The 26,337-nt window shown below is 39.6% G+C and overlaps 2 protein-coding genes across 4 annotated transcripts in view; both read right to left on the reverse strand.

Moving 5' to 3' along the window:
- Window positions 1-8,633, reverse strand: part of mlf1 (myeloid leukemia factor 1) — a 24,027-nt gene extending 15,394 nt beyond the window's left edge. The window contains exons 1-2 of one of the 3 annotated variants that reach the window (XM_073817729.1): window positions 8,476-8,633; window positions 625-775 (exon numbers count right to left, since the gene is read on the reverse strand). In XM_073817729.1, coding sequence (XP_073673830.1) covers window positions 625-775; window positions 8,476-8,522 — 198 coding nt within the window. In that variant the 5' untranslated portion in view covers window positions 8,523-8,633. Of the gene's footprint in view, window positions 1-624; window positions 776-8,463 lie in introns of all 3 variants that reach the window. The other 2 variants (XM_073817727.1, XM_073817728.1) reach the window with 2 other exon arrangements.
- A 4,756-nt stretch (window positions 8,634-13,389) lies between these two features.
- On the reverse strand, window positions 13,390-22,323 carry p2ry13 (purinergic receptor P2Y13). Its single transcript, XM_073818321.1, has 2 exons — window positions 21,622-22,323; window positions 13,390-14,861 (listed from the first exon to the last, which is right to left on the reverse strand). Exons 1-2 carry the CDS (start codon window positions 22,321-22,323, stop codon window positions 14,526-14,528), a joined length of 1,038 nt encoding a protein of 345 aa, XP_073674422.1. The 3' UTR covers window positions 13,390-14,525.
- Window positions 22,324-26,337: the final 4,014 nt, after the last annotated feature.

The following is a 26,337-nucleotide window of genomic DNA, read 5'->3' on the forward strand; positions in this document are numbered from 1 at the left end:
CTTAAAAAAAAAAAATACATTTATTGAGTTTCTTTGCTTAAAAAATGTTTAACATATCTGTAAAATATATTTACATGTTATTTATTCACTTATTCATTTTTTTTCCATATGTGAGTGCTTAATTTTCACTGGATAACACAAAACTTTTCTTTTTAGTGTTGTTTGCTAATTCAAGCATTTCTATTACTACTGTTCATAGCTATAATTTAAACAATCCACTAAACCTGAGTAACCTGAGAAACTAGTGTGTAAGTTCAAGAAAGACATCTAAGTGTATTTGTCAGAAGAGTGTCAGTAGAACAGAGCCTACTTGTTGTCTAAATATACTCCATCAAATAAAACAGCTTGATACCGAGAGGTCATCTGTGCTAAACTACCACCTCCAATCTGCCAAATGTCCTTTGTGAACCTTGCTCAGTGATCAATATGTGTTCATGTAGATGAGATGTGATTGGAGAGAGGTCTGAACTGCAGCATCTGCGATACTATGATAATCATGAGCATCTAGAATGTGAAGCTCTCAACTTCAGTAGTCAAATGTATGAACTGCTCCAGAGTCAATGCGATTAGACAACATCGTCTAAAGGAAGAATAGGTACTTTGAAGCAAAACTCCAGCACTCACCTGGTTACTGCGGACGTTCTGGCTGGCGTTGGGTTGAGCCGCAGCCCTGTGACGGCCGTCCATGATGCTGGGCATGAAGCCCTGACCGAAGGGGTCAGAGAAACCCCTCATCATCTGCCGCATGTGTTCATGATGCAGCTGGAATGTGTCGCTAATGAAGGAGACCAGACAAAAAAATATAATGAATAACAAATATCATTCAGTCTGTAATATTGCTCTTTTGTTGTGACAGCGCTTCTCAACTGGTGAGGTGTGATATACTAAGTAGTTCACTTCTGCAACAAAAATTTACAGATGATGTACTCACACCCTTGCCATCCAATATGTTCATGTCTTTCTTTCTTCGGTCGTAAGGGAATTATGTTTTTTGAGGAAAACATTTCAGGATTTCTCTCCACATAGTGGACTTCTATGGTGCCCCGAGTTTGAACTTGCAGTTTTAATGGCTCTAAACGATCCCAGCTGAGGAAAGAAGGGTTTTATCTAGTGAAACAATTGATTATTTTATAAAAAATAATTATAATTTATATACTTTTTAACTTCAAATACTCGTCTAGCTCTGTGTGTACTCTGTGTAGAGGTTAAAAAGTATGTAAACTGTAAATATTTTTACAAAATAACCAATAGTTTCGCTAGATAAGATCATTTAGAGTCCTTTGAAGCTGCATTTAAGCTGCATTTTGGAAGTTCAAACTCGGGGCACCATTAAAGTCCACTATATGGAGAGAAATCCTGAAATGTTTTCCTCAAAAAAAAAAAAAAAACATAATTTCTTTACGACTGAAGAAAGAAAGACATGAACATCTTGGATGACAAGGGGGTGAGTACATTATCTGTAATTTTTTGTTCTAAAAGTGAACTACTCCTTTAACTATGAATAAAAATACACATGACATGAGAAAGTAAATACAGTACGACCCAGACCACATTAAATATAGATTCACTTGTGCTGAGAATAGGCATGATTTGTGTGTGCTGTGCGATTACTGACTGTTCAGAGTCATCAAAACTAGGGATGCACCCAATGTTCGGCAACTGAAATTATTCGGCCGAAAATAGCAAAAAAAAGCTGAATAAGCGGAAAAGGCCGACTGAATCATAGTGAACAATGCCGTGACGCAATCAAATAGAGGCGCTAATGCAGCAAACATGTGTTCAGTGTGGAAAGACGCTAAAATCATTCCAAGCAGCGACAGCGAGAGACTGTTTAGAAGCGCATCGCATGTCTTCATGAGAAGAGAAAGGTTACTGTATGATGACTGAAATCATCCATTAGTAAAAAAAACTCCAGAACGTTCTGTTGTCTAATACACCAGACACCAATTGTGTTTATTCTGACAGCAGCTCCTTAGCCAGGGTTCAAAGACCAAAGATGACAATCATTCACAAATCTGCTGCTGTCAGCAAAAACTAGGACTGAGCTCTTCTTGCGGGTTTACCACTAAATAAAAGTCCACATTCAGAAATGTTAGTATTGTCATTTTACTGTTGTTCTGGAAAATAAATAAAAAAGTAAGACAAAAATAATAATAATCATTCCAACAGCTCTATTAATACATTTATTCTAACATTCTCCTTTGCTCAGCAAGGCTGCATTTATTTGTACATTAAAAACACATGCCTGATTCAGGAAGGAATGGACAAAGAATATTAGTTTACTAACTTATTAATTTTAAGTTACATTGTGCTTTGTTGGAAAAGCAAGACAAAACTATAAAACGCAAAATTTGGCTTCCCTTCCGGGAACTCGGCTGCGTCATCAATGCTATGGGGAACGCCATTGGCGAGCCTCTCTCTGAACGTAGTCTACCAACCAATCAAATGACGGGAGTGACGTCACCGGCGCGGTGACGTAAGCGACCAGGAAGTATAAAGCATGTGCGTTTCAAACCAGCGTCAGCTTTTGTCATTCAGCGAAGCACTCTCTGTGTGTCTGTCTGTTACATATCCACTGTTTTTCTGTGCCAGTTTGCACAACTTTTATTTGAGTGGATATGTTAACCAATATAGGGGGAAAGAAATTTAGAAAAGCGGTTGAGCAGCCACACAGAAGGTGTGTTCCTCCTTGCCAACGTTTCATTGTTGGTGGGGATACACACAGTATGTGCGTGGTCTGCTTGGGTTCAGAGCATGCACAGTCAGTCCTCGAGGGGGCTGGCTGCCCGCAGTGCGATCGCCTTCCACTGTGGGTGCTCCATTCCCGGAAGGCTCTCTTTGAGGAGGGAGCCTTCACCAGCGTTCCTCACGGGTCTGGCCCCGCTTCCGCCGAGGCGGAGCGGCAGCTGCACTCGTGGGGTTCGCAGCTAGATCTGCTAGAGGGAATGGAGACGGGTGATCCCCTATCTCCTTCCTCACCTGGCGGATTGATTGACCTCCTACTGGATGAGGAAGCCCGCGCTGCGGTTCCTTCCTTCCAGGAAGAGTCATCAACGCTTCTCCTATCTTCCTCCGAGGAGGTTAATGTGGAGAACGTTATCAAAAGTATTCAACCGCCCCCCTGATCGCCTCAATATGAGGAGATGTTGGAAGTGCTGACTAATGCGGTAGCCAAATTCAACATTAACTGGCCCGCTGAATAAGAGAATGAGCCGCAGAAAAGCAAACTCTATGTTTTCTGCGGACTAAGTCTGCACTTCCAAAACGGAGCCTTCCTTTTTTTCCCCGATCTGCACGCTGAACTGTCTAGATCATGGGAAAAAAGTTTTCAGCCCCCCGCCCCCCCCCCCCCCCCCTCAGTTTACTATGGTAATGTTGGGGGGCTGGACGAGCGTGGTTATAGGATGATGTCGCGGGTCGAACAGATGCTAGTCAGCTATCTGTCGCCCGGCCTGGCATCATCCTTGAAGGCTCCGCCCTTGCTCTCCAGGCCGCCTAAAATAACTTCAGGCTTGATGGGCAAAATGTACACGTGGCGGGGCTGCTGGATGGGAGCAGGAAAACCCCAGCCGTGTACCAGCTCCTCACATAAAGAGGCTCATAATAGGAGCGTTGCAGCCCGTACCCCTCTGGTGAGACCTAGAGGGCGGGGTCAATGACACTCCTGGCCGGGGGCTTCTAAGACGAGGCCGGGCCTGAGGGTCGTCCTCCAGTCTAAGAGGTCCTCGGCTAAGCGGCCCTGACTACTGCGGTGCAGGGCCAATGATGGCAGCCCCTCTCGGGGAGGTTTGTGGTTCACCACAGTTCATGGTGGCCGCCCCTCCTCGGGGCCCTCAGGACATCTGTCAGCCAACCCTGCCAGTGTTACAGGGCGCGGCAATCTCCCGCGAACATTGTTCTCTAGTCTCTCTGCCCGGAAACGTAGCGGAGCTAGGGAGTTCGCCACCCCCACAGGGGTCCTCAAAGAAATTGATTCAGGTGTTTCCTGCCAGCGAGCTGTTACAGGTCACCGAATCAGTGCCTCAAATAAATCCAGAAACCAGTCTTGAGAGATTGGTTTCCCTAGTAGACTTTCTGGACACTACTGCCGAATGTTTCTACATGGGTCCTGCGCACTGCGGAGAAGGGTTATTTTATTTAAAGAACTCCATTCAACGGGGTGTTTCCCACCGAGGTGGGCCCCCGAGCAGGCTCTGGACAGGAGGCCATCGAGGTGGTCCCTCTTCATGAAGGATGGGGGCTGCGGCCCATCTTAGATCTCAGACAGCTGAACCTCTCAGTCAGAATACTGAAGTTCAAACTGTCAGTTACGAGGACTGATTTGTCACGACGGATCTAAAAGACGTTTACTTTTACCTCTCCATCCTCCTCAACACAGGAAGTTTCTGTGGTTTGCTCTTAGGGGCAAAGCTTACCGAGACAGAGCTCTTCCTTTCGGCCTAGCACTGGTTAGCGGCTCAACATCGAGGTGTTGTTCTCGCTTGCATAAAAGAGCTGGGGTTGAGACCCAACACCAAGAAAAGTGTGCTTTCTCCATTACAGAGAACCACTTATCCAGGTGTCGTGTGGGATTCGATCATGACGCAGGCACATATGTCACCTGCTCGAGTCGATCCTCACTACAGCCAATGTGGTCAAGCTAGGCTTGTCACTCACTGTAAAACAGTTTCAAGTACTGTTAGGCCTAATAACAGCCGTTTCCAACGTGATATCTCTTGGACTGCTGTTTATGAGGCCGTTACAGTGATGCCTAAAACAAGGGATTTTCCCCGAGGGGGAACCCATTCCGCAAGAGCAAGGTCATGCGGCGATGCCTACGTGCCTTGGACATGTGGAAGAAACCTTAGTTTTTATCTCAGGGCCCGGTGTTGGGAGCTCTTTGTCACTGCGTCACGCTAGCGACAGATGCGTCCCTCACCGGCTGGGGAGTGGTCATGAGTGGCTGCTCGGCCCACGGTCTGTGGAGAGATTACCATCTCTCGTGGCACATGAGCTGCCTAGAGATGCTGGCCATATTTCAGGCCCTAGAAGATATTTCCTCCCGGACCTGAGAAACCGTCATGTGCTCGTCCGCACCAACAGCACTGCGGTGTTTATTACATAGAGACAATCACCAGGGGGGTCTGCGTTCATGCCCCTTATACAAGCTGGCGTACCGGATCCTCCTGTGGACGCAAGGGAAAACTCCCCTCACTCAGAGCTGTTCATATCCCTGTCCATCTCAATGTGGGAGCAGACGTCCTGTCGAGGCAGGGGCAGAGGCCCGGGGAATTGATGCTTCACCAGGAAGTAGTGAAGCAGATTTGGAGAATATTTGGCCAGACTCAGGTGGACCTCTTTGCAACTCGAGAGATATCGCAATGTCACCTCTAGTCCTCCTTAGTGCCTCCAGCTCCTCTGGGACTGGACACTATGGTACAGGCGTGGCCGAGGCTTCGTCTGTACGCTTTTTCCCCGATCGCTCTGCTCCCGGGAGTTCTGGAAAGAGTGTGGCCCCTGAGGGGGCACAACTCATAGGCTCCGGTCTCTCAACTGAGGTTGCTGAGACCCTCCTTAATCCAGAGCTCCCGCCACAATGAAACCTTATGGCTTAAGTGGATCCTGTTCACTCATAGCGTCATGATTGCCCATTAGACTCAGTTTACTGCCCGATTGGTACAGTACTGGAGTTCCTGCAATCTCACTTTCTGCAGGGTTAGCCCACTCCACCTTGAAGGTATCCGTGGCGGCTTTATCGGCCTACCACACCCTCTCTTGGTGGCTTGTTAGTGGTAAGAACCCCTTGGCCATATGTTTCCTTCGGAGCCGCACCGGGCTCTTCTGTCCTTGAGTGACAGACATTTCCCTCGTGTCCTGGCGGTTCCCCAGACAGGGATATATTACTCCCCCTCTGGGTCCTGGCAGTTTCCCAGGCGGAGGTGTATTTATCTCCCTCGTGTTTCCTGGCGGTTCCCCAGACAGAGGTGTATTACTCCCCCCCCCACCCCCGTGTCCTGGCAGTTTCCCAGGCGGAGGCGTATTTTCCCTCGTATTTCCTGGCGGTTCCCCAGGCAGAGGTGTATTACCACTCGCGTCCTGGCAATTTCCCAGGGCGGAGACTTTTCCTGTGTTCTGGCATGATTCACCAGACACAACTCTTTCCACCCTTGTCCTAGCAGACACTAGGCAGGGATTTGGAATTATGGGGGCGTGGGCATCTCATTCCGCATAGCGTTGAGGACGCAGCCGAGTTCCCGGAAGGGAACGTCTCAGGTTACGTATGTAACCCTGGTTCCCTGAGGGAACGAGACGCTGCATCATGGACCATAATTCCCGCATTCCTGCCGCGCATCGCTTCATTCCTGGAAGCTGGCACCGGTTTGAAACGCACGTGCTTTATACTTCCTGGTCGCTTACGTCACCGCGCCAGTGACGTCACTCCCGTCATTTGATTGGTTGGTAGACTACGTTCAGAGAGAGGCTCGCCAATGGCGTTCCCCATAGCGTTGATGACGCAGTGTCTCGTTCCCTCAGGGAACCAGGGTTACATACGTAACCTGAGACGTTTTTAATTTATGCAATGGCGAAGAAAAAAATTGCCTTTTTTTTTCCGGTAATTGGCCCTTGGCCCAGTGTTTAATTTGGTTCGGATTCTGCTTCAGCCAAAAATTTTCATTTCGGTGCATCCCTAATCAAACAGCCTTAATCAGTCTGCGTCATGCTCATAATTTTCCCTACTGTTGTGCCAGTGTAGTTCATGATAATATTATACACTGTAATGTTTGATTTTTAAGGACATCTTTGTTATTTTAGCAGGATAACCAGCAGTTGTCCAGTGTGTAGTTGAGAAGCACTGCCCTAAATGCATTGAGAACAGCAGTAGTGCCTACCTTGATGAGCTACTAAAGAACAGAAAGAAGAAAGACAAGAAACTTCATTATACTTTCTGTTTTTACGGCATAATGGGATAAAGCACACTGACCAGCGCATTCATCTCTAAAGTTAGTGACTGTGACTGTACAGATAAACTAAATTAAAACTGATGCTCATGCATTAACCCCTTAGTGTTCCAGCGTTCCACCAGCGGGACGTTTTGCATTGAGTTAAGTTTGACAGGAACTCTAAGGGGTTAAACGGCCCAATACTTTATGAGGCGACATGGACTGGGTTAAGAAAATGTACAGTAACAGCTGGTTGAAAGACACACAGGGTGAAAATAGATAAATAAATACATCCAATAGCAATAAATGTGACTTATTTGTTGCAATATTAACACAGCAAACAGTTTTGAGGACTTACAATTTTATTTGAAAACGTAATATATGATATTGATATGATATATGACCCTGTAGCCAAAAATACATTGTATAGGTCAACATTACTATCATATTTTTAATTTATGCAAAAAAATCGTTAGGATATTAAGTAAAGATCATGTTCCATGAAGATATTTTGTAAATTTCCTACCGTAAATATATAAAAACTTAATTTTTGATTAGTAATATGCATTGCTAAGAATTTAATTTGAACAACTTTTTTTTTTTTTTTTGCACCCTCAGATTCTACATTTTCAAATATGTTATCCTGATAAACGATACATCAATGGAAAGCTTATTTTTTTGAGCGTTCAGATGATTTTGTGGTCCAGGGTCACATATATGTAACCTATTAGGTGATATATAATTTTCACATATACATTCTCTGGGTATATGAAGATAGTAAAAATAGTAAATTATGTACCCTTCCGATCCAAAGTACAGCAAAAGCAGTACATTTTAAACATTTTTACTATTTAAAATAACTGTTTTCTATTTGAATATATTTTAAAATGTAATTTATTCCTGAGATTTCAAAGGTAAATTTTCAGCATCATTACTCCAGTCTTCATGATCCTTCAAAAATCATTCGAATAGTCTGATTTGCTGCTAAAAAACATTTAGTATTATTATTATGTTGAAAACAGCTGAGTATTTTTTTTCAAGTTTCTTTGATGAATAGAAAGTTCAGAAGAACAGCATTTATATGAAATAAAATTTAAATCATCCCTGCTAAAAAAGTATTACTTTATATAACTTCTGTACGTTTTAGGATAAATACGTGTATATATATACGAATATTGATAAATACCATAAAGCGTGTGTAGAGGCTAGATAGACATGTTATGAGGTTCATATATGTATTTTTTGTTTTACTTCACATGACAATATATTCATATCCGTCAATTTAACAGACATTTGCGTATGGGATATCAGTCAGTAAATAAGAAACCACACCAACATTAGGCTATCTAGCACTAAAAATAATAACTAAGTTAGACTAACGAAATAAAACCTTATAATTTGATATGTTTTGAATCATAACTTTTTAAAAAATGACTCACTATACTTTACAAATAACTCATAAACTGACATGCTTTTCGAGATTATTCAAAAACTAGGTAAGTAAGGTTATAATAAGGCTATAAATTAAAATTTTCTGAAACACATAGAGACTTACGCAAAGAAGGGGTCGTCTTCGAACTGTCTGGAGAGGCTGTTGAACATGTTGCTGCACTGATGCGGCGCTCCGCTCGGCTCTTCTAGAAGGACGCGCTGCAGTTACTATCGAAACTACTCCGCAGAGAGTGTGGCCACGTGACCAACTTCCAGCGTGTTGATCGGCTGAATCCTGAGCGTTGGTCCCGCCCCTCGCAACATCATGTGCAATGTTGTGTATGTGATGTCATGGCAACTCTTCTTTATTCCCTAGACACTTCCACATATCTATCTCACACTTATTCCTGCATTCTGTGTTCACAGTCACTGCAGTACGCACACTGCTGTACCCTGCATACTGTTTTACCTCTATATATAGCCTACATACTTTCACTTGTGCAGTGAATAGCCCATAATGTGGTCATACTGCATGTCAGAGACACTGCATACTGTAACTGTGAAAAGTGGTCATACAATAAAGTTTGTGTGTAACTTTATAACTTTATATCTGTACAGAATCACTGCTAAATGCAGTGTGGAGAGCAGGGTCTGACTGTTATCAGTCCACTAAAGGAGGTGTGTGTAAGAACATCCAGCTGGCTGGAGAGACCTGATACTTCGGCATCTGTCACACACACACACACACATGTTTGTTTTTGTGAATTGTGGGGACATTCCATAGACGTAATGGTTTTTATACTGTACAAACGATATTTGCTATCACCCTACACCTTCCCTACACCTAAACCTAGCCCTCACAGGAGACTGTGCATATCTTTACATTCTCAAAAAAACGTATTCTGTATGATTTATAAGCCTTTTGAAAAGTGGGGACATGGGCAATGTCCTCATAAGTCACCCTCTCCTTGTAGTACCTATGTCATACCCATGTTATTACACACATTTGTGTCCTGATATGTCACAAAAACATGCCCACACACACACACACACACACACACACACACACACACACACACACACACACAGGTTTACATGTTTTATGGGGACATTCCATAGGCGTAATGGTTTTTATACTGTACAAACCGTATTTTCTATGGCCCTACACCTACCCTACACCTAAACCTAGCCCTCACAGGAGATTGTGCACACTTTTACTTCATCAAAAAAACTCATTGTGCATGATTTATAAGCCTGTTTCCTCATGGGGACCTGAGAAATGTCCCCACAAGGTCAAAATTTACTGGTATTCCTATCCTTGTGGGGACATTTGGTCCCCACAACGTGATGAATACCAGGTACACACACACACACACACACACACACACACACACACAGACATGTTGGGTTTACATGTTTTATGGGGACATTCCATAGGCGTAATGGTTTTTATACTGTACAAACCGTACTTTCTATGGCCCTACACCTACCCTACACCTAAACCTAGCCCTCACAGGAGATTGTGCACACTTTTACTTCATCAAAAAAACTAATTGTGCATGATTTATAGCCTGTTTCCTCATGGGGACCTAAGAAATGTCCCCACAAGGTCAAAATCTACTGGTATTCCTATCCTTGTGGGGACATTTGGTCCCCACAACGTGATGAATACCAGGTACACACATACACACACACACACACACACACACACACACACACACACACTCCCTCACAGTGTTGGGGAAAGTTACATTACAATATTGAGTTACTCCCTAAAATAGTAACTAATTACGTTACTTAGTTGCTTTTTATGGAAAGTAATGCGTTACGTTACTTTTGCGTTACTTTTTCAATCTGGCCAGGGCTTGCTTGTTTGTTTTTAATATAAAAAGTTGTATTTTTGTCAAATGTAAAAGCCTTTTCACACCAAAAGCCTCAGGCTTAGAGAAAAGTAAATTGTCGTCTGTACAGTAGACCGCAGAAGAACAAATGTCAACTCTTCAGCAATAAAAAAAGGAAAACAAATGTTAGATTATTTTGAGTAATTTGTGCTTATTAGTATGGATGAATTGATCATCGAAGGTCGGCAGCAAAGACATCGGTTAATAAAATGGGATTAAATACATAAAGGATATTTGTATTATTTAACATATTTAATTATCACAGGTTTGTGTTGAATTTCAGTGTTTTTATTCATTTTGAAGAACACTGTATCTGTTTGTTTAGTGAGTGAGATGAATTAATGCATTTTTTTACATTTATTCTAGAACTAAAGTAACATCTTACAATTTCTCTCAACATGGGGACAGGAGAGCTTTTAATCAATAAATGGGGGAAAGTAACTGGCGTTACTCATTTGAAAAAGTAACTCAGATATTTTCTTGTCAATTAAAAAGTAATGCGTTACTTTACTAGTTACTTGGAAAAAGTAATATTATTACGTAACTTGTGTTACCCCAACACTGCTCCCTCAGGGCACAGACAGGCTTCTGCCAACAGAATATCAAACATCAACACTTGAACATGCAGCATTCGTGTGTGTGTGTGTTTGAGTAGTCATGTGTTATTTTCTAAGGTACAGTCAGCAAGCATCATTCACTCAATCCAGAATCTGATCCCTGAAGGATTTAGTGCTAGTTTGTTTGCATGTGTGTATATCTCCATGAGTCAGTGTGTTGAAGGCACATTCAGGTTGTGTGCTGTAACTCTATGCTAGCACTGTGAACCGCATGATCTTTCTATTTATAGGTCTGTTGATTAATAGAATGAACACACAGATAGGCATTATTGAGCCGGACAGACTCTGGCTCACACTAACACTGATTCAAACAGGAGAATATAGCTTTAGCATAACACTGTGTACTTTCTAGCACCTTCAACACATGAGAGTTCACTGTGTTTCGGGGAACAGGGCCATCTAGTGACTCTAGACTGAATTTAAAAACAGAAAATGCTGAAACTGTGATGTTCCCTTATGTGTTATTCTGTGCACTGCAGCTTCTTACTCATCAGCAGCTGAAATTATGTTCAAATCAATTATCAGTATAATGCTAGACAAACATTTAATCACAAAAAAAAAAAAAAAAAAACAGTTACCAATTCTATTTGTTCGTTATTGACTAGTTTTATTAGTAAATTGATATTTTTAATAGTGAAAGGATCTTATTTACTGCTGATCTTTTCCAGATGAAGCATGCTGAGGAAAGGGTTAGAAAATAATACGTTTTTTTATTTTTTATTTTTTATTTTTTTTTACACAGAGAACTCATCAGTTCCCTCAGGACTTTCCTTTGAGTTTTTAGAAATTTGAGTTTGTATTAAAACATTTCAGAAAGAGACTTTCATGTTTTTTGTACAACATAAATGACAGTACACCTAATGTGTCTGTGCATTTTAAAGAAAATGCAATTTGCTAATAGGTTGAAGGACAAATGTTGCCTTCATGTGATATGGGAAAGATGATGCTTTCCACTTGTGAAGTGGAAATTACCAGTGTGTCGTGTCCAGGTGCTTTTGTTGTCGTAGTGAAGAGAAACATTGCGGACTCGGAATTTGTCCTCACATGCTACTTGGGTAGCATCTTCTCTTAACGGTATTTTTAAAGACAACACTACGTTTAAATAGCGACGTTATTAAAATCCTTTATGCCCCAGCATTATGGGGGCTACAAACTAACCAACTAAACAGCAGAGAACTTTTAACATCATGCAATGCTTACCATTCAGTATAGTTTCGTTGCTGTCCGCCATGTTGAAAGGTCAAAGTTTATCCCATCTCGGCAGCTCGGGTATCATAAAAAATTTCAAGCTTTCCAGTGGAAATTACAACGTGAGTGGGTGTTCATGTGCAATTTCGATGTCGGATTTTGGTATTACCATAATTACGATTGCACATGAAGGCAGCAAAAGACTGCAACGTTTGCCCGATCTGTCACGTAAACTCTTTTAGTTGGGTATGATACTGTAATTCCCTTTTCATGCAAGGCTGAACTGTCATCATCCATGTGCTCATTCACATTATCATCTTGTGCATGGAAAAATAGAAGCGTGTAGTGTACAATCATGCAAAGGAAACCATTTTTTAAATTTTACACTCTTAAAAATAAAGGTGCTTCACGATGCCATAGACGAATGCTTTTTGTCTAAATGGTTCCATAAAGTACCTTTAATATCTGAAGAACCTTTCTGTTTCACAAAAAGTTATTTGTGGCAAAAGAAGAATCTTCAGATTATAAAAAGTTAAGAAAGAGATGGTCCTTTAAGAACCTTTGACTGAATGGTTCTTTGTGGAACCAAAAATGGTTCTTCTATAGCCACACTGTGAATATCATTAGGAGCATAAAGTCACAAAAACACTGGACTGGCCTATGTTTATTCTAGTCAGCACTAATTGCAGAAATGCTACAAGTATACTTAGTTTACTCTACTTGTAGTCTTGTACTCGAAGGGACACATTTTGTTCTACAACACATTTAACCACATTTTATTTAACTCTGAAAAGCCCTGTTTACTTCCTCTTCCTTTTTTGTGTTGGTCACAACATGTCATTTATATTAATACATGTTTTAATAATATAATGCATTGCTTTAAATTCAGAGTTTCCCCCTTTTACCAGTTATCCATTTAACAAACTGACACTTTCTGCTCCAACAGAAAACACTTTTTCTCAAGAAGAGGAGATGTTAAGGGCAAGATTACTGGAAAGGAAATGACTGTGGTTTCTGATAATGAAGCACACTCAAGGACAAGAATTTGTAAGTGTATTCCATGAACTGATGCAAAAGGCTCTTTTACTTTTTAGCAGCTCAGCTGTAAGAAAGAGAGTAATGTGTGGTATTAGTAGGATAAGAGAGTCATTTTTATTTCATTATGTCTGGTTCCCCCATATGTGTGAGTGTGTATGTATACAGTTGAAGTCAAAAGTTTACATAAACCTTGCAGAATCTGCAAACCAATTTTTAGCAAAAAAAAAAAAAAGAGGGATCATACAAAAATGCATGCTATTTTTTATTTAGTACTGACCTGAATAAGATATTTTCACAAGATAAAATAATAATTGAATTTATAAAAATGACTCTGTTCAAAAGTTTACATACACTTGATTCTTAATACTGTGTTGTTCTCTGAATGATCCACAGCTGTTTTTTCTTTAGTGATAGTTGTTCATGAGTCCCTTGTTTGTCCTGAACAGTTAAACTGTCTGCTGTTCTCCAGAAAAATCCTTCAGCTCCCACAAATTCTTTTTTTTTCCTCAGTAATTTTGTGTATTTGAACCCTTTCCATCAATGACTGTATGATTCTGAGATCCATCTTTTCACACTGAGGACAACTGAGGGACTCATATGCAACTATTACAGAAGGTTCAAACACTCACTGATGATCAAGAAGGAAAAAACATGCATTAAGAGCCAGGGTAAAGCTGAAAACATTTGAACAGAATGAATATGTTTTCATTTAGTACTGCCCTTCAGAAGCTACATAAGTTACCCTTCACCCCCGGCTCTTAATGCATGGGTTTTCCTTCTGGAGCATCAGTGAGTGTTTGAACCTTCTGTAATAGTTGCATATGAGTCCCTCAGTTGTCCTCAGTGTGAAAAGATGGATCTCAAAATCATACAGTCATTGGGTTCAATTACACAAAAATGCTGAAAAACCCAAGAATTTGTGGGAGCTAGAGGATTTTTCTGAAGAACAGCAGACAGTTTAACTGTTCAGGACAAACAAGGGACTCATGAACAACTATCACTAAACAAAAACAGAGCTCTGGATCATTCAGAGAACAACACAGTATGTGTTATGTAAACTTTTGAACAGGGTAATTTTTTATAAATTCAACTATTATTTTCTCTTGTGGACTATATGTAAATGTCTTTAATGTAAACTATCTTAATTAGGTCAGTACTAAATAAAAAATTGCATGCATGCATTTTGTATGATCCCTCTTATTTTGGTAAAATAATTAACATTTTGCAGATTCTGGTGTATGTAAAGGTTTGACTTCAACTGTGTGTGTGTAATAAAATTAATAATAAAAACATAGAGTTCTACATCCCTAAATCATTAAAAAAGCTTATGCTTACATTTTGCTGTACAAAAACAATCACATTATTCTATTATTATATATTAAAAAATATATATTACGCAATGAATTGTGTAAAGAATGAGGAGAAGGCTGTTAATGACGACCTAAATCCATGTTGGCGTTACAGTGGCCTCTGTTTGGCATCTCAATTTTAGTGGAGGTCTCCGTCAGAGAGCCGTGTGTTAGTGGACGCCGGCTCAGCGTGGCTGTGAGCCTCTTGCGGAAGACTCGACACAGGAAAACATAAATGAGAGGGTCCAGGCAAACGTTAGTAGATGATAACCAGAGCGTGAACTCTTTGGCAAAGTACAGCTGGTTTTGGGCCCAGCACTCGGCAGATGTATTGCGGGTCTGGCTGAGGGTGTATGGGACTCGGGCCAGGTGGAAGGGTGCAAAGCATACGAAGAAAACACCCACAACCACAAACACCTGTGGAGGAGAGGAGAGATTAGCATTGGTTAACACGCTTACACCAGAAACCAGTGAAGCCATATAAAGACCATCTGAAACAGTTTGTGGCACAGATCTACAGATTGCTCAATCAAAACTCACTTTTGGTCATATGATAGATCTGATTCTGCGATGAATTAACTTATTCAGTGCTCAGTTCCTCCAACAGTCACTGAACTGAAGAAACAGTTTGACCCCAATGAGCTGCTGATGAGCATATGCCAAATTAAATGTTTATGGTTCCTCATTTTGTGTAAAAAGGTGCGTTAATTAAAGGACATTCCTTTAACGGAGTGTCTATTTACACTAAGTGCAAATAGCTTCTGGTTTTCACTTCTGCTAACAGGAACAGTGTGAAGTTGATTGTTTAGTCACTGGCTTAATTCAGTAATGCATAAATAGTGGTAAACCCAGAGCTGCCAGCTTTTGAGTTTAACTTGAATTGAAGCAACTTTTTTTTTTCTTTTTTTTTTTTTTTCTTCAACCATAACCTTTAAAAACAGCCAGAAGCCTTGGAGTTGTAATTGATTATCTTTTGGTTTGACTTTCTCAGACCACATTGCCCGGTCCTGAAGATTTGCTGTATTCAACATCAGGAAAATCAGGCTCTTTCTTTCAGAACATGCTTCACAACTCATTGTTCAAGCTCTTGTTCTGTCCAGGCTGGACTATTGCAATGCTCTCTTGGCAGGTCTTCCAGCCAGTTCTATCAAACCTTTACAATTAATCCAGAATGGGGCTGCAAGATACATTTACAATATGCCGAAAAGAACACACGTCACACCTCTCCTCATCAATTTGCACTGGCTACCAATAGCTGCTCGCATTATAATTCAAGGAATTAATGTTTGCATTAGTGCTGTCAAACGATTAATCACGATTAATCGCATCCAAAATAAAAGTTGTTGTTTACATAATATATGTGTGTGTACTGTGTATATTTAATATGTATATATAAATACACACATATGCATGGATGTATTTAAGAAAAAAATTATGTTTATATATTAAATATATTTATATATAATATTAATTATTGAATAAAAATGTATTTCAAAATAAATATAGAAAATATTCTCAAAATATATACTGTATGTGTGTGTATTTATATATACATAATAAATATACACAGTACACACACATTTATTACATAAACAATAACTTTTATTTTGGATGTGATTAATCGCGATTAATCGTTTGACAGCACTAGTTTGCATACAAAACCACCACTGGCTCTGCACCCCTTTACCTAAATTCATGAATTCAGACATATGTGCACTCCAGAAGCTTGCATTCTGCAAGTAAGTGGTGTATTATTGTGCCATCCCAAAGAGGCACACTTTTACATACTTTTACCTTAAATGTACCCTTCTGGTGGAAAGACCTGCCCAACTTAATCCCAACAGATGAGTCCTTAGCCATCTTCAAGAATCAGCTAAAACACATCTTTTCCATCTTTATTTGACCCTCTAACTCTAACACTCTCTATTCTATTTCTATTTCTATTCTTTCTAAAACTTCTATTCATTTTATACCTTCTTTCTTTTTTTCCTTCTATTTATTACTCAGTGAGTGAGTGAATTCTGAACCTGAACACAATGGCTAATCAAATGTGTTGAAGAAATGGACAGATGCGTCTGTTATTGCAATCTTGCTCAACTGTATAAAAACACGCTGTGAATATAAACTTTGACACTCTCCAGAGCGCAAGCACAAAAAAGCAGTGGAGTGTTTGCAAACTCTGTTTTGCCAATATGCTATTATTACAGTTCCAATTGAGGGTTCTCTTGCTTTCGTTTCAGCTTTTCACGATATGAGAAAATAGATGTAGCATGAGAGTTTAAGAACAGCTGCATGAGTCTCATGCTGAATGTGTTAAGAGTTGGCAGTCAAGGTAAGCCACCAGCTGTGCCACAAAGAAATCTGTACATGAGCCCTTTCATATTACACTGATCACAGGTCATGATGCTCATGAAATGCAGTTTCAGATTTTCATATTATGTTTCTCAAGGTTAGATTTTAAAGTTCATCCTTCTTTACCTAACCGCAGTATGGCTCTTGTAATTAATGGACGGACATGAGTTGTTCAGAACATGTCTCCTTTGTTTACATATGCCGATAGAGCATGTTAAAGTCTAATAAAGAAGAAGAAAATAATAATTCAGTAGAAAAGCATAAATAATATTTTAAACTGGGGAGTTAGTCTGAGTTCTAAAACTTGCAGTATGTTTTCATTGTAGAGTAACCTCTCATATGAGTCAATATCAAGAACAGTTTGATTCTCCATGTCATGACCAGTTTAATGGTGCGTTCACACCGGACGCGACTTGCGCGGAAAAAACGCGCTATTCGCGCGTAGTTGAACGCTTGAACATTTGAGTTTACTCGTGCCATTCGCGCGGTAAAATTCGCGTCATTCGCGCGTGACATTTTCTTCACAACAGACGCGAATTCGCGTCAAGGTAGGGGCTTCTGCCACTCTTCAGCGGTAAAGTAGTTGTAAAATAGGTGAATGAGCTCAATTTGCCAGCTTTAGCTTGCTTGTAGTCTCAATATGTATGCATATGTAGGTTAAATTGAGTAAAGAGCGTTTTTTAAAACTAACCAGATTGTCCGACCTCTTCACTCACTTTATTCCTAGCAAGATCCCTTTTATTCCTGTTTCTACAAAAGTCCAAAGATGTATCGTACAGCTCCGAGGAACCACAGACAGCAACGGTGATTTTGTCCTCCATTGTTGTTTCGGATTTCTGCCTCCGTCACTACTAGAGCAAGCTCCTGATTGGTCACCGCGGCGCGAAATTCCGCCGAAGTTCAGATTTTTGAACTTGCGCGAATGGCGCGGCAATCGCTTGAAACGCTCAATGCGCGCCGCGCCATTCGCGCTATTCGCGCGTTTCGCGCCGCCTCATTCGCGCGTTTCGCGCCGCAGGATGGCTATTCGCGTCTTTGCATTGACTTAACATGTAAATCACTCGCGCTTGCCGCTTCATTCGCGTCCGGTGTGAACGCACCTTAAGACTAAACTTCCCCATTTGGATTATGGGTTATAATGGTGTATATAATATTGAGTTTCTTGCACAGGCTGATCATTTCACTTCATAAGACCTCAATGCTTGCCAAATTCCTAAGTGTGCATTTGATGCACATTTTACCATCCCATGAAGCCACAGGAGAGGATTTGTGAATTGTGAAATGTGACAGTGACAACATGCCCCAATACATATAGCAAGCAACCACTGAATCAATGTTAAAAATGTTAATTTGTCAGTGTTTATTACACTGAATAAAAATCACGTTTGCACCTGCAAATAATGTTGAACAAATTTTGAAATGTCAACAAAGCACCATTTTTTTGTGATCAGTGATTGCTTAAGTTGTGCTCTTGACACTTTGCACTTTAATGTTAGATTTTCATTGTTACTTAAAACAATGTGCTGAAATACATTTGTTGTGGCATTGAAAACAAAGATCCATTAGGATCAGATGATAGTGACAGCAGTCATTGTGACATTACTTAAATAATTGTTCACAAATGTAATGTGTTTTTATGTGTCAATAATGTGATGCTACAATCTGAGATTAAAGTAGTGGTACAGCTGTCATACTTCTATGAATTAACAGACAATACAAAAAAAATGTTTGCTGAAACAATTAGATATCTAGAAACAATGTATGAACGTCAACGATGGTGACAATCAACAAAATAAAATGTTATGCTGAAATGCATCCTGGGTATCAACATACTGTACATTGCAGTTGATTCGTTCATCTGAATTAGTTTGATGATTGTGACCATTGTGACCTTTCTGTATATTTTGCCACAGTATCTTTGCATTTCTGAAAAAGTACATTTATATACATTTATATGAGTAATGAAATACCAACTTATCGACAATATCATTAAGTATTATTTCTTAACTTTATTGCAGCTTGACACCCATCACAAAAATGTAATGTACTTAAACTTAACTTTAAAACATCTCTTTATTTTTTAAAGCATAAGTGTTTACATTGAAATACTACTGTAAGCAGATAAAGATAATTAACTTAATGAAAAGCAAGAGTCAAGAGCCTTACTAAACACTGATCACAATGATGGTGGTTTGTTGAAATTTCAATATTCTTCATTAATTGTGGGTGCAACAGTGATATTTAATACCACTAACACTGACAAATCAACAATTTTTTAACATTGATTCAATTGTTTTCATCTGCTCTCTTGCTATCTAGGTGGTGAATAGCTGTATTCACATAATTATGTAACTCTAAGCCTGGTATCAGGCCTCGTGTATGTGTAAAATCTGTTAGCTCTGTCTGTCAGAGACATTTGCAACAATGCCCAGAAGTAAGCAACACTACGAGTGGAATGAACTCACACATCCCAGGAACACAGCTTGCCTTTCATATGACAACAACATGATGGCATCCACTAGCCAGTGGGACAATCTCTGTTTGGAGACAGCCAATGTTCCTCCTAAGCTGCATGTATGTGTGGCCATACATAGGACAGATGTAAAAATGAGTTGGGAAAGCCATTTGATTGCATTCTAGTAATTGCAGTGATTAGGCAAACCACTATAGTGTTTTTGTTGATATAGAGTAAGATCTGGTGAATGCAGTTTACAGGTTTCATATAAAGAGAATTATGTGTGCAAAATCAGTCACTGTAGAAATTAAATACTTTCATGGTTGAGGACCAAATAGCTCAACACAAGAGGCAATGCAAATGCAATGAATGTTTGAGTGTTTTTTAATAAATTGGGTGAGTCAATGATTTAATAACCCATTCATAAAGACAGGCACTTGCTTCATTCTTAAATGAATCAGGCATCTGAATGAATTGTTTGAATGAATGACGCCATAATGGGCTCTATCATACACCCTGCGCAATGCAATGGTAGCTGCTAATTTTAGCCCAGTGCATTTATGATTTTCAGTGCCACGTTGTTTAAACAGCAAATGCACTTGCACGCATCTGTTCGACCATGGTAGTGCTGGTCTGAAAACAAGGTGTGTTTAGGCACATTGTTGGCGCATTGCTATTTTGAGGCAACTGGAAATGATTGTGCGAATAACCAACTAAATCCTGGTCTCAAGTCAATGGCTATTTACACTAAGTGCAAGTAGGGATGGATGCTATTTACACTAAGTGAAAATAGCATATTTTCTTGACGAGAGATTACAATGTAACGAGCAGATCTGTTTCCTCTCTGGAGAAGCATTCAGTCTTTGCTCTCGCAAATTCCACTGTGTAAATAGCAATCGCTATGTTGCAAGTGCAGCTGGCTTTTAAAGGGAATAGGAGAGTCTGATTGCTTTATTACACATTACGCCCAAAACACATCCATGACTCATTAAGAGAATAGGTACAACCCTTTTGGACCATACGCCAGGCATGCCAACCCTTTTTGTCTGTATCAAAAGTGGATTCAGATGCGCCCTAAGTGTACCTGCACCATGCGCTTCAGAACAAGCACCAATGACTAACTTGCTGCCACCTACTGGTGGTTTACTTTCATATTTAGAAGTAACGTATGATTGAATTTTGTATTTGTAGATGGAAAAACTGATTTAAAATACTAAGCTTATTACATTATTTATACTGTTGTAGTTTTGCATTGTAAATGCATTCATGCTACATTTTAGATTCATTACTGTCTGTGTAATTACATCTAAGTGCCACTTCAGCTGCTTCTGTTTATTCTGCAGTTGAAAAATAAATATAAATACTAATTTCATTTGATTTGTCTTTTTTTTTTTTTTTTTAGATTTATACATCATCTCAAAAAGCTGAATAAATAAGCTTTCCATTGCTGTATAGCGGTTTGTTAGGATATACATATTTGGATGAGATACAACCATTTAAAAATCTGAAATCTGAGGGTGCAAAAAAATCTAGATATTGAGAAAATCGCCTTTAAAGTTGTCCAAATTAAGTTCTTAGCAATGCATATTACTAATCAAAAATTAAGTTTTTATATATTTACAGTAGAAAATTTACAAAATATCTTCATGGAACATGATCTTTACTTAATATCACAATGGTTTTTGGCATAAAATAAAAGACTGGTTCTGTGGCTCAGGGTCACATATATAATATAATATAATTTAATATAATATAATATAATATAATTTAAATTATTAATCAAATAAATGCTTTATATAGGCAAAAATTACTTGGAAATCAGTTTTAGTTAAATTTATTATACAGTAATCATATCAAACATAATTTCCCAACAACACAATTGTGGCCAGAGAAAATACTGATTGGCTAGTAATTTTGGAAAAACATTAGCCACAGTGGCTGGTCAGCAAAAAGTTAATGTCAAGCCCTACATACCATCCACATTCATATTATATAGATTTGTTTATTTATTTATAGTTTTAAACCAAATATGGACTCTATTACTGTGACTTTTGAAGCAGTTTATGTCTCCATTCATCTACATAATTTCCCTGAATCAGAGTTTTCCACCCTATGGAGGCACACCAACACATTTCTGAACTTAACTCTTTAGTTTGAACTCAACTCCAAGACCTGAAATGGCTGAGTCAGATAAGGGAGACATCCAAAATGTGTAGTGTTGGTGTGTCTCAAAGAACAGGGCCAGGAAACACTGCCCTGAATAACTTACTTTATCTGCAGTACCTTCATCTGAACTACCTGCATCTTTACAGAACCTTAGTGTTCACACACTTAGGGGTACATAGAGAGGTAGCAGAAAGTGCACTATACCTTAGATGTGGTTTTTTTGCTGGCTGTGTCACTGCTGCTTTGTGACGCACGGTACGATTCAAACACTTTCCTGCTGATGAAGGTGTAGCAGATGACCATAAGCACCAATGTACCCCAAAAAATAAGCTGGCAGAAGTAGTTAAAGCCTTCATGCCACATGAGTCCCATCTTCCCCTTCATCTTGGTGCATCGCAGCTTACCACCAGAGGGAATCTGTGGCATCTGGTTACTCAGGATGACGTTCGGCAGAGCCAGCGACAACATAACCACCCAGATAACAATGCACAGTATCCGACCTACTTTGACCCTCTGAAGAGCACATTTCCCAAACGGATGTACGATCTTAAGGTACCGGTCCAAGCTGATGAATCCGAGGAGAAGGATGCTGATGTACATAGTGGTATAGAAGAGCACAGCTGAGTACCGGCAATGAAAAGCCCGGAGCTGCCAGGAACCCAAGCCCGCATCTGTCAGCGCCTTCACAGGTATAGTGAGGGTCATCAATAGATCGGCCACGACTACGTTCTTCAAGTACACGACAAATGTTGAGCTGCTACGGATTTGGAAGAAGACCCAGGCGGCCAGACTATTCAACACAAAAGCCACCAGAAAGAGAGCCGCATACAGGCAAGGGAAGAGTACAGATGTTACTCTAGTGTCCCGCTCGCACTTGAGGGAAGCGTTCACCTGACTCGTGTTCATCTTGATGCCTGGATGCCAATCAGAGAGAAGAATATTAATACAGCTGAATGCAGCATTGGAAACTACTTAAACAGCGTATCCATATACAGTTACAAAGGCAAAGTTTTTGTTCACTGTGAAAATTCATGAGTTCTGATGAACACACCAATCTTTACTGTGGAATTCTATTGAGAAATCATTGCTAATGCACTTAGAAGAAACCAGAAATAACAAAACCAAAGTATGCTTATAATGACATTTTGACACACTGCAATTCATTTGGGGAGGAAGTGGAAACAAATATAGATTTACACAAGCAAACATAAATATATTTCAATTGCAATGTATGTATGTAAAAACAAGCACTCACCAGGAAAAGTGTTTTAGAGACCTGTGTGAACAGCTCAAAGAGGAATTAATAAATGTCTTAACACTTTCCGGCAGCTGTATCCACAGTGCAGTGTGGGCTTCTGTGTAACCACACACACACGCACACACACACACACACACACACACACACACACACACACACACACACTGAGAAAGAAAGAGAAAGAAAGAGAACGACAGAGAGAGTGAGAGAGAGGGACTTTGTGACTTAATGCTGACATACCATATACTTATATTGTCTTTAAATAAAGATTATTGTAATTACCACAGAAAGAAAAAACAAAAACGAAAAAAACAAAACAAAAACAAAACTCATATACGGTTATGTTTATAAGTTGTTTTCTATTTGCTAACACACTTTTTGCAATATTTTTTCTTGTTTTTCCAGTTGAGTACAACCCCGAACGTCCCCCAAGAGAGGTTTTTGTCAGATTTAGCTCAGTGCTGGGGACAATTCCCTAAATGTCTGCTAAGTATGTACACAAACACACGCAGAGTTTTGCACATACACACACTTGTTTTCTGCATTGTTGCTGCCTAGAGGCATTTTCTCATCATAAGTCTGTCAGGCTAGTGAATCTCATCATATGGTGTGGTGAACCTTTGCTATTCCCATTAGAAATAATTTTCATCTGTATTAATTTATACATACAGATTGTAACATGTTACATAGATAATTGTCTTTACACTACAGAATACAGTAAAGAGGAGACTTTGTCATTGTCATTTTTTGGATGTCTTTTTGCTTTCTTTATCTTGGTTTTCAACATTACCAGTTCTACCTGTGAATATATACTATATATGACTTTATTTTAGAATTCATTAAATCTTATTTCTGATTGACAGTTGCAGTCTTTGTGTCCTTTATGTTGCTTCCCTAAAGCCATGGTTGTAACATATACATGAACACAAGATGATAGCGAAGCAAATCACAATGATGGTTTGTAGTACAATGGAAACAGGTAAGTTACAGACTGACAGACCTTAACTTGCCTGTATTCTCTAACAGTTTTCTGTTCCAGGAAGGTGAAGGCCAAGAAAGAGCTGGAGGAACTGGAACCCGAGGTAGAGCATGAAGATCAAAGTTAGTGTGTCTTGCTATTTTCATATGCTGCTTTCAGCATTTGGGTACACCCCTGTGGTTTATATTTGTTTTTGGAATTCAAATGAAGCACAACTCTTTGCCTCTTCCTGCAACTCTGCAACATCAGAATTAACAACTGCAGTTCTTTCCAAAATTACCACACTATAATACTGCAAACCAAACCAATATAATACTGCAAACCAAACATTTGTTTCTAAACACTACATTGTGAAAAAAGGCTAAGCAGAAGTTTCACTTCCTTTGACAGCAGCTGATGCTGGTCACTCACATGCACCTCTGTAATGGTTTGGTTTGTCCACTAAATTAGACAAAAGTAGATGGTAAAGGACAGTCAGGATCACTGAAATGATCATTGGTGCACCACTGTCCACCTTCCTTAAACATGTCGAGGAAAAATTATGTCAGAAACAATAACACACATAGGCCACCATTTTTACTTCTGCACTGTAAAAAGAAAGAAAATGTATTAAATGTAAATTACCATATACAGCAAAATTGCAAATTTCATAGTTTTCGCAACTAATGAATTACTGTTTAATAGGCAGTGACAAACAGCAAATTAACATTCCCTGAAGACCATGCATGGCAAGTCTCTTCTGCAAAAACTCCCCAGATTTTGAAACCAATGAACTTACATGCACTTTGCACTGGAAGATGTGATCACCACTGAGCCTAAATGTTGACATTAGCATGCATTGAGTGCATTGTATTTATACCTAACCACGACAAGTTTCAGTCAACCTACTTTTGAAATGTGTCTGTTTATAGTAATTGATCTATATAGGGGTGCTGATGTCTGGATGGCAGCAAGTTTTACATATATATTTTTTTTTTTACAAGAGTTTTTGTATTGTTTTCCAAAAGCACTTAAACATAACATTAATGAAGACTTGAATGTCACAGATGGAGGACTTGTGCACTTTTTTTTTTAAACAGATCAACAACAGATTACAGCAAACACAACTAAATTGACCATAAGAAAATAAGATTCCATAAAAGGTATTAATTAAGAGTGTTGATGGCTGTGTTGTGAGACAGAGCGGGTGTGGGATATCATACCAAGTTCCAAGTCTTCAGCCGGTTGCTGATTGGCCTCGGTGCTGGGAGATGGGGTTTTAGCTAGTGATGGCTTTCAGGCTACACTGATGTTGTTGCCTACAGCTGGCCTCCATTATACTAGTATACTATGTATAGATTGTAATACATAAGGACTTAATTTGTATGTCAATACAAGGACAAGGGGAACAAGATCTCAAAACCTGTTAAAATTGGCACATAGGTATTGGAAATGGATGCATAGACTGTCCTGTATTGTTTTAATCGGTTTAAGCTGTTCAACCTTTGCTTAAAGGTGCCATAGAATGGAAAACTGTATTTACTTTGGCATAGTTGAATAATAACAGTTGTGTCCATGAACACGACATACCGTGATTCTCAAACACCATCGTTTCCTCCTTCTTATATAAATCTAGTGTTTGCAAAAGACCACTGAAAAAGAGGCCAATTCCAACATAACACAGACTATGATGTAACAGTCGCGATCATTATAGTCACGCCCCCAACATTTGCATCGCCCAATCATCAGACGTTCTGCAGGTAGGCTATTGTGAAAAAACAAAGCAAGGACAATAGCGAAAATGGCGGATAATAAATAAAATAAGGCAAGACACTAAAGGGACACGGTTAACTTCTTGCTAGCGATAGCCTGTTACATTGCAGTACATAAGATTTCACTTACCACATAAACAGAGTAAGGAAAGATGACTGCGCGGACGATGGCAAATGATTTTCAGATCCTGATCACCGCTGACAGCATCTAAACTTGTCAAATGTGTGCTAAGTACTGCCGCTGTAATAATAATAATAATAATAATAATAATTCATTACATTTATATAGCGCTTTTCTAGACACTCAAAGCGCTTACAGTGTCAGGGGTATCTCCTCATCCACCACCAGTGTGCAGAATCCATCTGGATGATGCGACGGCAGCCATAGTGCGCCAGAACGCCCACCACACACCAGCTTACTGGTGGAGAGGAGACAGAGTGATGAAGCCAATCGGAATATGGGGATGATTCAGGGGTCATGATGGTCAGAGGCCAATGGGTAAATTTGGCCAGGATGCCGAGGTCACACCTCTACTCTTTTCGAAAGACATCCTGGGATTTTTAATGACCACAGAGAGTCAGGACCTCGGTTTAACGTCTCAATTAACGTCTCATCCGAAAGACGAGTATAACGTTACACAGAGCACCTGCGATCGTCAATCTCAAAAGTAAAGTTATCGTGCATTCAAAACGGCAGTTTTAATGCCTCGCATATTAACTCTCTGGGGTCTGAGGGTGTTTTGGGGCCCTGAAGAAGTTTTGACATGCCTTGACATTTGTGCTTTTTTCAGTATCTTAAAAACTTATTAATGGCCTAAATCTAAATACATTGTAATCAGCACAAATTGGACTACAAAAATATGTAAGCAGCATGAATGTACATTTTTGAGTTTTTGAGAAAACAACGTTTATGCTTGCTTAGTGAAAAACTA

The sequence above is a fragment of the Garra rufa genome, chromosome 14 (genome assembly GCF_049309525.1).
Source record: "Garra rufa chromosome 14, GarRuf1.0, whole genome shotgun sequence".
NCBI lineage: Eukaryota > Metazoa > Chordata > Actinopteri > Cypriniformes > Cyprinidae > Garra > Garra rufa.